Genomic DNA, 13,314 nt, shown 5'->3' on the forward strand with positions numbered 1-13,314 from the left:
ATTATTATTATTATTATTATTATTATTATTATTATTATTATACAGGAGGTGTATAATACCGATGGACAAGGAGGTCCATCGGTATTAGAGTACAGTGGTGCCTTGCAAGACGAAAAGAATCCGTTCCGCGAGTCTCTTCGTCTTGCGGTTTTTTTCGTCTTGCGAAGCAAGCCCATTAGCAGATTAGCGCTATTAGCGGTTTAGCGGCTATTAAAGGCTTAAGGGATTAGCAGATTAGCTGCTAAAAGGCTATTAGTGGCTTAGATCAGCTGATAAGCGGCTTAGATCAGCTGTTAAGCGGCTTAGCGATCAGCTGTTAAGCGGCTTAGGGGCTTGGGAAAAAGGGGGGGAGGGGGGAAAAACCCCAGGAATCGCAAGACATTTTCGTCTTGCGAAGCAAGCCCATAGCAAATTCGTCCTGCGAAGCACCTCCAAAACGGAAAACCCTTTCGTCTAGCGGGTTTTCCGTCTTGCGAGGCATTCGTCTTGCGGGGCACCACTGTAGAAAGAATGCAGAGAGGATTCACTCAGCAGGGGTCAGGAATCTTTTTCAGCAGGGGGCCGGTCCAGTGTCTCTCAGACATTGTGGGGGCTGGACTATATTTTCAAAAGAAATATGAACGAATTCCTATGCCCCACAAATAACCCAGGGATGCATTTTAAATAAAAGGACACATTCTACTCATGCCAAAACACGCTGATTCCCGGACCGTCCGCGGGCCGGATTGAGAAGGCGATTGGGCCGCATCCGGCCCCCGGGCCTTAGTTTGCCTACCCACGATTCAGAGTAACCAACTCCCCTCTTTGCGGAGGGATGTGGATTTTTGCTTGCAACCAGATGACTGAATAAAAAGGACTATAAATATAAACTGCTCGTTCCTTCTTTGTCTTTGAAGTTACCGAAGGGAGGGCAGGGCTCTCCACGCCTGACCTGGCGCCCGTGACTTGCACCCCCTGGGGAGACCGGAGGCAGCAAGCGCTTCCGAATCCCAGCTGCTGGAAACAGGTGAAGTAATAATAATAATAATAATAATAATAATAATAATAATAATAATTTATTATTTATACCCCACCCATCTGGCTGGGCTTCCCCAGCCACTCTGGTCGGCTTCCCCCCAAAAAATATTAAAATACTGTAATACAGCAAACATTAAAAGCTTCCCTAAACAGGGCTGCTGAAGGGATGGGTGGGTGGGTTGCCTCTTGGGCTCGGGGTCAGACTGGATGGCCCTTGGGTACCCCGTTCCAACTCTACGGTTCCAGGAAGCCTGCTTGCAACCGTTCGGATGCTGCGCTAGATGAGCCGTTGGCCTGATCCTGCAGGATCTCCCTTGCGTTCTTAATGCCTGCCCCCCCCCAAACGAGCCACAAAAGGGGGTGTCGCTGCTGCAGGCATCGGGAAGGAGCCTCACCTCCTTGCTCGCCTTGTCCGATATTTCCAGCGCAGGGAGCTCGTCCGCGTACTGCCAGTGGATGGTGGCCGGCTGCCCGTCTCTGGGAGGGAGGGCCTCCGTCAGAATCACCTTGCCCTTGGCGGGAATCATGCCACATTCGCGACCCACCGAGATGGCTGTCAGCAGGTTATCTCCTGGCCAGGGAGAAGAGGAAGACCGTCACAGCAATGCAGCTAATAATAATAATAATAATTTATTATTTATACCCCACCCATCTGGCTGGGTGTCAGGGAACTGCCATCGGAGCTGGAGGCAGAGAGAAGGCTCCAGAGGGATGCCGGAGAGGGTCCCAGTAGGGAGAGAGGCAGCCCATCCGCTGGGGAAGGAAATCAGCGTAACACCAGTGGAGAAGGGGGGCAGATGGGGGAAGCGGAGAGGTGGCTCCAGGACTCCACGCCGGAGACCAGCGGAGAGGGCACGGGTACTCCGCTGCCCACACCCTCTTTGCGCAGAAGACTTCCGCGCATGAAGAGTAGGAGGAGACTGGGTGTCAAACAGCTTTTATGCTGCAAAAGGTTCAAGAAACGCCCACTGACGGATTCTGCCAGCGACTGAGGCAGCCACGGAACTTGAGGCTGTCCAGACAGAAAGGGTTCAACCAGGTAACCTAGCCAGGAGTGGCGGCAACTTACGCACGAGCAACCCCTAGAACCATTACACTGGGTTTCCCCAGCCACTCTGGACGGCTCCCAACAGAACACCAAAATACATAACCTATTAAACATTGAAAGCTTCCCTGAACAGGGCTGCCTTCAGATGTCGTCTAAAAGTCTGGTAGTTGTTCTTTTCTTTGACATCTGGTGGGAGGGAGTTCCACAGGGTGGGCGCCACCATCGAGAAGGCCCTGTGCCTGGTTCCCTGTAACTTGGCTTCTCGCAGGGAGGGAACTGCCAGAAGGCCCTTGGAGCTGGACCTCAGTGTCCGGGCTGAATGATGGAGGTAGAGATGCTCCTTCAGGTATACTGCTGGGGAGGGGGGAGCTAGGCACCCCAGGTATCCTGGCCCCTAATTCCACTGCCCCTGGTCCTGCTCTAAGGTCCTAATGGCTGGTGTAATTTGGATTCTGTTTACTTGAAAAAAAAAATATTCAACATTTTAGCCAAAAAACAAACAAACAGCCTTTAGAAATCTAATTTACCTTCCCCTCGACTTCCCTTTTGTGGGTATTTATTTCATATCTTCTTTATCACTGCATATCTTTATCACAAGATCTAGGAGTCTTGGTTGACCACAAACTTGACATGAGCCAACAGTGTGACGCGGCAGCTAAAAAAGCCAATGCAATTCTGGGCTGCATCAATAGGAGTATAGCATCTAGATCAAGGGAAGTCATAGTGCCACTGTCTTCTGCTCTGGTCAGACATCACCTGGAGTACTGTGTCCAGTTCTGGGCACCGCAGTTCAAGAAGGACACTGACAAACTGGAACGTGTCCAGAGGAGGGCAACCAAAATGGTCAGAGGCCTGGAAACGATGCCTTATGAGGAACGGCTAAGGGAGCTGGGCATGTCTAGCCTGGAGAAGAGGAGGTTAAGGGGTGATATGATAGCCATGTTCAAATATATAAAAGGATGTCACATAGAGGAGAAAGAAAGGTTGTTTTCTGCTGCTCCAGAGAAGCGGACACGGAGCAATGGATCCAAACTACAAGAAAGAAGATTCCACCTAAACATTAGGAAGAACTTCCTGACAGTAAGAGCTGTTCGACAGTGGAATTTGCTGCCAAGGAGTGTGGTGGAGTCTCCTTCTTTGGAGGTTTGCAGAAGTGCAAACCACTCCGCGCGCATGCGCAGATGCGGCGCTTTGCCCTGCGTCCTTTTCGGCTAGTAGCCGGGGCTCCGGAACGAATCCCTGCCGCAAAACAAGGTACGGCTGTATACATTTCCCCTTAATTATCTCTTACTGCATGTGTTTATATCAATCCCGCTGAATTTTTTAATGCGTTGACAATATGTCCTCAAATCATCAATAAATTTTACCCCATTCTATTTCTAAAAATCTCTCTTCTTGATTTCTTATTATTCCTGTTAAGTTTTGCCATTGCTGCGTATTCTGTTCATTTTAATCGCCAGCCTTCTTTAGTCGGAACTGTTTCTTCCTCCCATCTTTGGGCATGGACCGTTCAAGCATCCGTGTGTTTGTTTACTTAGTAAATTTGCACACTGCCCTTCGCCTGAAGATCTCAGGGCGTTTTGCAGAGCCTTCTCAGTGGTGGCTCCGACCTGGTGGACTGCTCTGTCCCATGAGACCAGGGCCCTGCAGGATTTAACCTCTTTCCGCAGGGCCTGTAAGACAGAGCTATTCCCCCTGGCTTTCAATCTGAACTTAGCCTGATCTTTTATTCCCCTTCCTTCCCTTTTTATAAAGATTCCCCGCTCTGAGACCCCACAGCTAATTCTCCCCTGGTCTCCTTGCTGGCCCAAGTAGGACCAATTCTGCCAGCTAGCCCTGGTGATCATCTAATGTTTATTGGATGGCTTTCCCCCCTAAATTGATTTTTGAATTCTGAATTTATTGTTGTTCACATTTTATGCTGTTTTTTATTGCATTAATTGTTTTAAATTTGTTGTTAGCCGCCCTGAACCGGGAAGGGTGGGGTGTAAATAAAAAATTATTATTTATTATAAATAACAATAATGTATGTTAAGATCAATATATTAAAACGGTATTGGAAAGAATCATTCTGGTGTGTATGTGTGCAGGGGAGCTCATCAGCCTGGCCAGGTAGCCCATCAAAGGGAAGCAGAACCAGTGGCGTAGCGTGGGTTGTCAGCACCCGGGGCAAGGCAAGTAATTTGCGCCCCCTAACCCGGGGCAAGGCAAGTAATTTGCGCCCCCTGCTGCACTGTCCTTCCCCCAGATAGTCCCTCGCTCTCTCTCCGCACTGCACCGCACGCCTGGCACCCTCCCCTCCACAGTGGGTGGCAACCCGGCGGCTCGGATCGGATTCGCACAGCCGGCACTGCAGTGAGAGAGTGAGTGAGCCAGGTAGGGGCAGAGAGCTGCGAGTGCGAGCGCCCCCCCCAAGATGTTGCGCCCGGCCCCCCCTGCACCCCCCACGCTACGCCACTGAGCAGAACTCTTGATCCTGAACCTCCGCTGAGCACCCGCTGCCCCGCCTCCAGGCCCCACCCAGCGCACCTGTCACCATGACGAGGCGGATGCGGGCCCTCTGTAGCTCGGCCAGGATCGGGACCGTCTCGGGCTTCAGCTTGTTCTGGAGCACCACCAGACCCAGGAAGTCCATGTTGCACTCGATGACGTCTCTGCAAGGGAGAGGAAAAATGGGGATCGTGGCCGGTGTATGTCAGGGAAAATGAGGGGCAGGGAGGAGGAGGAGGATGGAGGAGACAGTCTTTTAAGTCCTTTATTTATTGAAAACTTTATAACAGAAATGCACAACAGATATTATAGGCAAAACCAGAAATTAAAAAAAAAAACATTATTCATTCTTTAACTAGTTTCGTACATCCATTTGTGATTACATTTGTCAAGACCCCCCAAACTTCCCCACGCACTCCCGATTTAAATTCCTTAAATAATTGCTTGAGCTTTACTTTAGCCGTATTATTTGACTTACTATAAATTTTGCTTTGTACAGTTATCCTATTTCCACACCAAAGCTCAGTCAAGACCTGCCAACGGACTGATCTTTTGATCAAAATATTATTATTATTATTATTAATTAACTTTGTATACAGCCCTCCACTCGTAGATTTCAGGGCAGTTCATAAAATTACAACATAAAAAACACAAAGTACTGAATAAAAATAAAAACCCTATTTGCACACCAAAGCTCAGTCAAGACCTGCCAACGGACTGATCGTTTGACAATGTTCTTTTACATAACTCTGTAAATATACCACTCTCCGGGAAGACAAAACCCATCTGCAGTGTCTCTTAACCTTGTTGATAACCTCACCAGTTTGGCGTATTCACTTATTTTATTTTGCCAGTCTGATTTAGATGGGCTATCCTCTCCCTTCCAACCCTCTGCGATTAGAATTCTGGCAGCGACTTTAAGATACATTAAAAGACTCTCCTGTATTTCTTTGGCTCGTTATAAATCATTTCCCAAAATTGTCTGATCTTTTTACTGTTCCACTGTAGCGATCAGATGGGATTACTATGAGGAATTATGAAATATGCATCAAGCCGTTGTGTCTGCGATGAAAGCATGGCGTTCACTGGGTTTGATTCATCGACAATAATTTCTGATCAAATCCCACAAGCCTCTCCACCTCTGCCATTTCCCCTCTACTGCCCAATTCTCTATGTCTGACAAGCACGTACAGTGGTACCTCGGGTTAAGTACTTAATTCGTTCTGGAGGTCTGTTCTTAGCCTGAAACTGTTCTTAACCTGAAGCACCACTTTAGCCAATGGGGCCTCCCGCTGCTGCTGCGCCGCCAGAGCACGATTTCTGGTCTCATCCTGAAGCAAAGTTCTTAACCCAAGGTAATTGTCCTGGGTTAGCAGAGTCTGTAACCTGAAGTGTATGTAACCTGAACTGTATGTAACCCGAGGTACCACTGTATAAGCGTTTTAGGACACAGACCAGTTGCTGGTTGCTACATCAGGCATCCTGGGTCATAAAGATAGATGATAGTTAGCTTTGATGTAGCTATTGTTAGGTTTGTTAATCTTAGGGCCAGGAAGAGAGTTCAGGAAGAGAGTTCACAAAGGAAAGAAATCCCCAGAGTGGCTGGAGAAACCCAGCCAGATGGGCAGGGTATAAATAATAAATTATTATTATTATTATTATTATTATTATTATTATTATTATTACTACCCATCCTTCCTTCCTCTCATGTTTTACTGCTGTTTTATGATCTCTGGGGTTTTGCTGAATGCATTCCTCTAGTCCTGTTTTATTTACTCTCAGATATGTGTGCATGCTCAGAGTAGTCTCTGTAGTTAAAATAATTTCTCCTGATCTGACTTTGTCCCACGCGGGGTTTTTTGAAATGCTCAGAGGAAATCTGATTGGTTCTTACGCACACTGTGTAAAAAGTTCTTTTGTGAATAAAACGACCTGGGCCAAGGGGTGGACAGGAATTATTGTTATTGGCACTTCCTCCCAGAGTCTTGCTGGTCAAGCCTCGCGTGTATTCTATTAATCAGAGTCCAATCCTTCCTTGCTTTGGGAACGCTACATTCCACCACATGTGGATCTATGTGCCTTCAGCCTCCCTGCAAGTGTTTCTCCCAGATCTGAACATTTCAGCCATCTTAACAGGTGTTAACATCTAACGGAGGAGAAAGTCTGACCTGCTGATGTGCTGGATCTTGTGCCAGGTGAACTTGCTCTCCAGCCGCCGGCTCGCCAGAGCGATGACCCGCAGTCCTCGGCGCGTGTAGGACTCCAGCACGGCTGAGAAGGTGTCTGGAACTGAACGGCGGCAACGTCAGGTGTTAAAGGTGGGGGGCAGGAGAGGAGCCCTACGGCTGGATCAGGCCAGCGACTCATCTCCAAGGGGCCAAGTAACCCTAAGAACCCAGGAAAACTGATAGACTACCACTGAACCTGGAGGCTCCTTACAAACGGGTTGGGTCAGTGGCCTGCCCAGTCCAGCACCCTGGTCCCACAGTGGTCAAGCGGAGGCCTCAACTGGGAAACCTGCAAGCAGGATCCGTGACCAAGAGAAACCCTCCCCTCCTGCGGTTTTCGGGAACTGGGATTCGGAAATATTTGGTGCTTCAGGCTGTGGAGGACAGAGAACCGCCGTTGTGGCTGGTAGCTTGCAGCTGTTTCACCTGTTGTTTTTTGTGTGTGTACACAAAACAAATGAAATACCATGAAAATCCCTGAAACGAGAAGTAATCATAGAATCATAGAGTTGGAAGAGACCACAAGGGCCATCGAGTCCAACCCCCTGCCAAGCAGGAAACACCACCAGAGCACTCCTGACATATGGTTGTCAAGCCTCTGCTTAAAGACCTCCAAAGAAGGAGACTCCACCACACTCCTTGGCAGCAAATTCCACTGTCAAACAGCTCTTACTGTCAGGAAGTTCCTCCTAATGTTTAGGTGGAATCTTCTTTCTTGTAGTTTGGATCCAATTTCTAATCGACTAGAAATATTATCTTATGGAAATAGACTAAATAATAAAAATCAAAAAGTTTGAGGGGAAAATTAGAAAAACCTAAAATTGAACAAGGCCTTAACGGGATGCCGGCTACAAACCTCGCCTCACTGAACTATTCGGTTTCCTCAGAAGGAAATAGAGAACTCATAAACCTTAAATGACCAAAATTCAAAAAAAGGGGGTAGAACTCCCAAAAATTCTGAAGTATTATAATCCAACTCCAAAGCGCAGTAGTTAAGGCCTTGTTCAATATATAATTTATATAATTTAAGGAACATTGGCTCCCAGTATGTTTCCGAGCACAATTCAAAGTGTTGGTGCTGACCTTGAAAGCCCTAAATGGCCTCAAAGGCCCAGTAGACCTGAAGGAGCGTCTCCACCCCAACCCTTCAGCCTGGTCACTGAGGTCCAGTGCTGAGGGCCTTCTGGCGGTTCCCTCGCTGCGACAAGCCAAGTTACAGGGAACCAGCAATGTTTCGGGAAGTTTTTAATGACTGATGTTTTAATGTATTTTTAATCTTTCGTTGGAAGCTGCCCAGAGTGGCTGGGGAAACCCAGCAAGATGGGTGGGGTATAATTATTATTATTATTATTATTATTATTAGGAACCACCCTGTTATAGCAACTGCAGTTTGTTTTGAACTGTTTAAATGGATTAAGATAAATAAGTGAGCAAGCAGTGAAAGATGGAAAAAATTTGCTGACTTAATTATTAACTGGAATACAAAAAGGGAGGCGGGAGGAGGTTGAGGAAACAAGTCATTGAAGGATGGAATTGTGTAAAATGGAAGGGGTTTTTTTCCTGCTGGTGGGGTGGAGGTGTGGTTTTTATGTATTTTTAAATTTTTTCTCTATTCTTATTTTTCTCTTTTTTCACTGTATTTTGTCTTTCTTTATTTTTTCTGTATTTGTTAAAATTTGAATAAATATCATTTGAACTGTTTACAGCTCTGCATCCTCAACGCGGCTGCAACCAGCCCTGGGACCCTAAGACGCAGGGCAGGTAATAAACAGGGACAACGATTAATCTTAATCAGGGGTCAGGAAACTTTTTCAGCAGGGGGCCGGTCCACTGTCCCTCAGACCATGTGGGGGGCCGGACTATATTTTGGAAAGAAAAACGAACGAATTCCTGTGCCCCACAAATAACCCAGAGATGCATTTTAAATAAAAGCACACATTCTACTTGTGTAAAAACACGCTGGTTCCCAGACCGTCCGCAGGCCGGATTGAGAAGGCGATTGGGCCACATTTGGCCCCTGGGCCTTCGGTTGCCTACCCACGATCTTAACCATAGCGATTACTCTCAAGAAAGAAGCAGCCCACCCGTCTCCTTGCGGCAGAGGCTGCCCACCGTCTCCGGAGCGCCCTTCATGTAAGCCACCAGTCGCTTCTCCCCCAAGGTCCGGGTCACGACGCTCATGCGCTGCAGGCTGGAGGAGAAGGGGAACTGCGCCAAGATGCCAATTTCGTAGACTTTCTGCAAGAGGCGAGGAGGTGAGCAGAAGGGCCAGGCGGGAGGCTGTCTCGGGGCCCCTGCGCTTCCCATCCCCAAGCCCCCCCAAAAGGTGGAGAAAACTCCAGTGGCGCCGGGAGGAGAAAAGCAGGTACCACTCACCATCAGCTCCATCAGCTCCTGAAAGAGAGAGGGAGAGAGATGAAAGAAAGAAAGAAAAAAAGAAAGAAAGAAAGAAAGACGTCAATTGTCATTATGCATAAGAAGGGACGCAGGTGGCACTGGGGGTTAAACCACAGAGCCTAGGGCTTGCCGATCAGAAGGTTGGCGGTTCAAATCCCCACCACAGGGTGAGCTTCCGTCTTTCGGTCCCAGCTCCTGCCAGCCTAGCAGTTCAAAAGCACGTCAAAGTGCAAGTAGATAAATAGGTACCGCTCCGGTGGGAAGGTAAACGGCGTTTCCATGCGCTGCTCTGGTTCGCCAGATGCGGCTTAGTCCTGCTGGCCACATGACCCGGAAGCTGTACGCTGGCTCCCTCGGCCAATAGAGCGAGATGAGCGCCGCAACCCCAGAGTCGTCCACGACTGGACCTAATGGTCAGGGGTCCCTAAACCTTTACCTTATGCATAAGAACCTGGGCAAGAGCCAGCAAATCGGGGCTCCAGAGACCCAAAGGCATTGTGCTAGTATTAATTACCATACTTTTCCGTGTATAAGACTAGGTTTTTTTTATTTAAAAATTATGTTCAAAATTGTGGGTCCTCTTATACACGGATACAACCTCCCCCCCATTTTCTCAATTTGGAGTCCCCCCCCCCCCAAAATAGAGGATGTCTTATACATGGGGGCATGTTATACACGGAAAAACATAGTACCTTTTTTATTTATTTTGTACAATTTATACACGGCTCGATTGTTGAAAAAACAAAAAGCGAAACATCACCTCAAAGGCTGCATTTTAATGTTTTAATGTTGTATTTTAAACTTGTTTTTAAGTTGTATTTTAATCAACTTGTTTTTATTATTGGTTGTTAGCCGCCCTGAGCCGGGCCTTGGCTGGGGAGGGCGGGGTATAAATAAAATTTATTGTTATTTATTATTAAAGCAGTTTACCAAAAAATAAAAAAGATGAAACAAGGATTTAACCCGCACACAACTGTGATCATTCTGTGTTGTTCTTATAAATTATTATTTATTAATTGTATTATTTATACTGAACCAGTCTGGCTGGGTTTCTGCAGCCATTTATTTTATGGGTTTCATTTTTTTGTTTTCAACAGCTGCTATAGCTGCCTCCTCTGCTTCACACATGTTATAAAATGTAGTAATAATAAAAACTTCGCCCCCATCCCAAGATAAAACATCCGACTGGGCTGCCCCAGCCACTCTAGACAGCTTTCAACAGGAATAAAAACGGAATAAAGCTCTCTTCCTGGCCCTAAGATTAAACGGCCTCAGTCCAGTATATCTGAAGGAGCGTCTCCACCCCCATCGTTCAGCCCGGACACTGAGATCCAGCTCTGAGGGCCTTCTGACAGTTCCCTCGCTGCGAGAAGCCAAGTTACAGGGAACCAGGCAGAGGGCCTTCTCGGTGGTGGCACCCGCCCTGTGGAACGCCCTCCCTCCAGATGTCAAAGAGAAAAACAACTACCAGACTTTTAGAAGACATCTGAAGGCAGCCCTGTTCAGGGAAGCTTTTAATGTTTGATGTATCACAGTATTTTAATATTCTTTTGGAAGCCGCCCAGAGTGGCTGGGGAAACCCAGGCAGATGGGCGGGGTATAAATTATAAATTATTATATTATTATTATTATTATTATTATTATTATTATTATTATTATTATCTTTCAAAACCTGTGGGCAGGCCTGCCAGAACCAAAATGTTTTCAAGCAGGTGCCGAAAAGATAACAGCGAAGAGGACTGCTTCATGATCAAGGGGCAGGGAGTTCCACAGAGTACGTGCTGCTGCGCTAAAAGACCCGGTTCTTTCGGATGCGGAACGGGTGTTGTGTGGCTCCTGGCGCAACGCCAGCTCGTCCAACTGAATAATAATAATAATAATAATAATAATAATAATAATAATAATTTATTATTTATTATTTATACCCGCCCATCTGGCTGGGTCCCCCCAGCCACTCTGGGCAGCTTCCAACAAAACACTAGAATACAATAACCTATTAAACATTAAAAGCTTCCCTTCAGATGTCTTCTAAAAGTCTACCAGACTTTTAGTTATTTTTCTCTTTGACATCTGGTGGGAGGGCGTTCCACAGGGTGGGAGCCACCACCGAGAAGGCCCTCTGCCTGGTTCCCTGCAACCTCACTTCTCGCAATGAAGGAACCGCCAGAAGGCCCTCGGAGCTGGACCTCAGTGTCTGGGCAGAACGATGGGGGTGGAGACGCTCCTTCAGATCTACTGGGCCTTTGAGGCCGTTTAAGGCTTTCAGGGTCACCACCAACACTTTGAATTGAAGCGGCCGAGTGGGCAAGGTGACCTTTCAGGGGAGGGCTCCCAAAGCCCCCTACTCACCTCGTCCTCAGGGGTCCCCTCCGAGGTGGCAGGAGGCGTCTGGTCAGGGGGCCGCACAACCGTGGGCTGAATCTGGTCGTGCAGGGCTGTCTCCTCTTGGGTCGGCTCCTCCAGGACCTGGGAAGAAGAAGGGGGGCTTCAGGCAGCGCCCCAAGTGGGGGACGCGAGGGTCCCTTCTCTGAGGCGAGCCGCGGTGGCCATGAAGGGACTCAGCCACAGCCTCCGGTCTCCAGTGCCGATCAAAACACACACACAGAGCCGTGCCCCCGCCATCTCCCCTCCCCAAACGCCTTACCCAGCCGGTGGCCTCGAACATCTTGAGGTCAAGGGGGTCCCCCGAAAGTCGTCCCCCAATGGTGGTGAGCGAGTGGCAGGCAGCCATGGTGGCAAGGAAGGGCGAGCCGGACAGGCCGGGTCCCCGGACGTCCTGCCCTGCTGGGAGGAAGCTAAAAGAGGAAGAAGATGGGGCTGTGAGAATCTCTCTAGAGCGCTGAGGAGGGCAGAGGAGATTCTCTGGATAAGCGCTCAAAGGCTTGGGCACATGGCCTTCTCTGTGGCAGCCCCCCAAACCGCAGAACTCCCTCCCCAAAGAGGCCCTGCACAGCTTCCAGAGGACTATTATCACGATTACTTACTTAATTTATATACCACACTTGATCCTGGGATCCTGGGGTGGTTTGCAGCTGAACAGGAGGCAAACCTGAGGTGCACCTCCGTATTTTTCGCTCTATAGGACGCACCTTGTTTTAGAGGGGGAGAACAAGAAAGAAAAATTCTCCCCCTCTCTGCTCAGCGCCCCTTCAGCGAAGCGGCAGGAGAAACGGAGCCCCTTCCATTTCTCCTCCCGCTGACTGAAGGGGCGCTGCGCAGCTCTCCCTCTCTGCTGCAGCCAGCAGAGTCTTCCTCTCCCGGATTCAGCAAAAGGAACCCCAAGCCTGCGGAGCGCAGAGGGAACTCGGGCTGTGCTCCGAAGGCTTCAGGTGCGCACCGACGCCTCTCGCTCTCCAGGCTTCAATGAAAGCAACGCGAAGCCTCCGGAGTGCGGAAGGAGCGCTCCCTCTGCGCTTTGGAGGCTTTGCGTTGCTATCGCTGAAGCCAAGGAGCCTGCATTCGCTCCATAGGATGCACACACATTTCCTCTTAATTTTTGGAGGGGAAAAAGTGTGTCCTAGAGAGCGAAAAATACGGTAGTTGCCAGGCAAAAGCAAACCCTCTTCTCCCAGGCCTTTGGCTAACAAAACAATCTACGGCCTAACAAACCAGAGAGATCGTTGTTTTTGTCTGTTACTACATTACGCAGTTTGTGTTTTTATATTGATCCTCGGACGAAGGGCGGTATGGAAATTAAATAAATAATAATAATTTTGTATGATTGCAAGTTGTCTTAAGATTGTTTTCAATGCTGCGTTTTGATGTTGCAAGCCGCCCTGGGACCTTAGGCTGCAGGGGTCAGCAAACATTTTCAGCAGAAAAAAGAGAGCCAGTGTGGTGTAGTGGTTAGGAGCAATCGGCTCGTAATCTGGGGAACCGGGTTCGATTCCTGCTCCTCCACATGCAGCTGCTGGGTGACCTTGGGCCAGTCACCCTTCTCTGAAGTCTCTCAGCCCCACTCACCTCACAGAGTGTTTGTTGTGGGGGAGGAAGGGAAAGGAGATTGTTAGCTGCTTTGGGACTCCTTAAGGGGAGTGATAAAGCAGGATATCAAATCCAAACTCCTCCTCCTCTTCTTCTTCTTCAGACCTTGTGGGGGGCTGGACTCTATTATGATGGGGGATTTTGAACGGA

General features: G+C 48.4%; 2 protein-coding genes across 4 annotated transcripts in view; one reads left to right on the forward strand and one right to left on the reverse strand.

The window, feature by feature from the left end:
- Positions 1-13,314, forward strand: part of UFSP1 (UFM1 specific peptidase 1) — a 189,692-nt gene that overhangs the window by 108,780 nt on the left and 67,598 nt on the right. The window lies entirely within an intron of this gene.
- The window catches only part of LOC310662857 (polyamine-transporting ATPase 13A3-like), a 60,786-nt gene that overhangs the window by 17,207 nt on the left and 30,265 nt on the right, over positions 1-13,314 (reverse strand). For all 3 annotated transcript variants that reach the window (XR_014504336.1, XM_083410053.1, XM_083410054.1), the window contains exons 15-21: positions 11,825-11,975; positions 11,530-11,646; positions 9,160-9,177; positions 8,868-9,021; positions 6,724-6,844; positions 4,595-4,719; positions 1,413-1,588 (exon numbers count right to left, since the gene is read on the reverse strand). Coding sequence is in view for 2 of the 3 variants with exons in the window: in XM_083410053.1 (XP_083266179.1) it covers positions 1,413-1,588; positions 4,595-4,719; positions 6,724-6,844; positions 8,868-9,021; positions 9,160-9,177; positions 11,530-11,646; positions 11,825-11,975 (862 nt within the window). In the remaining variant the exon portion in view is untranslated. The remainder of the gene's footprint in view (positions 1-1,412; positions 1,589-4,594; positions 4,720-6,723; positions 6,845-8,867; positions 9,022-9,159; positions 9,178-11,529; positions 11,647-11,824; positions 11,976-13,314) is intronic.

The sequence above is a fragment of the Podarcis tiliguerta genome, assembly GCF_965153285.1.
Source record: "Podarcis tiliguerta genome assembly, chromosome: 13".
NCBI lineage: Eukaryota > Metazoa > Chordata > Lepidosauria > Squamata > Lacertidae > Podarcis > Podarcis tiliguerta.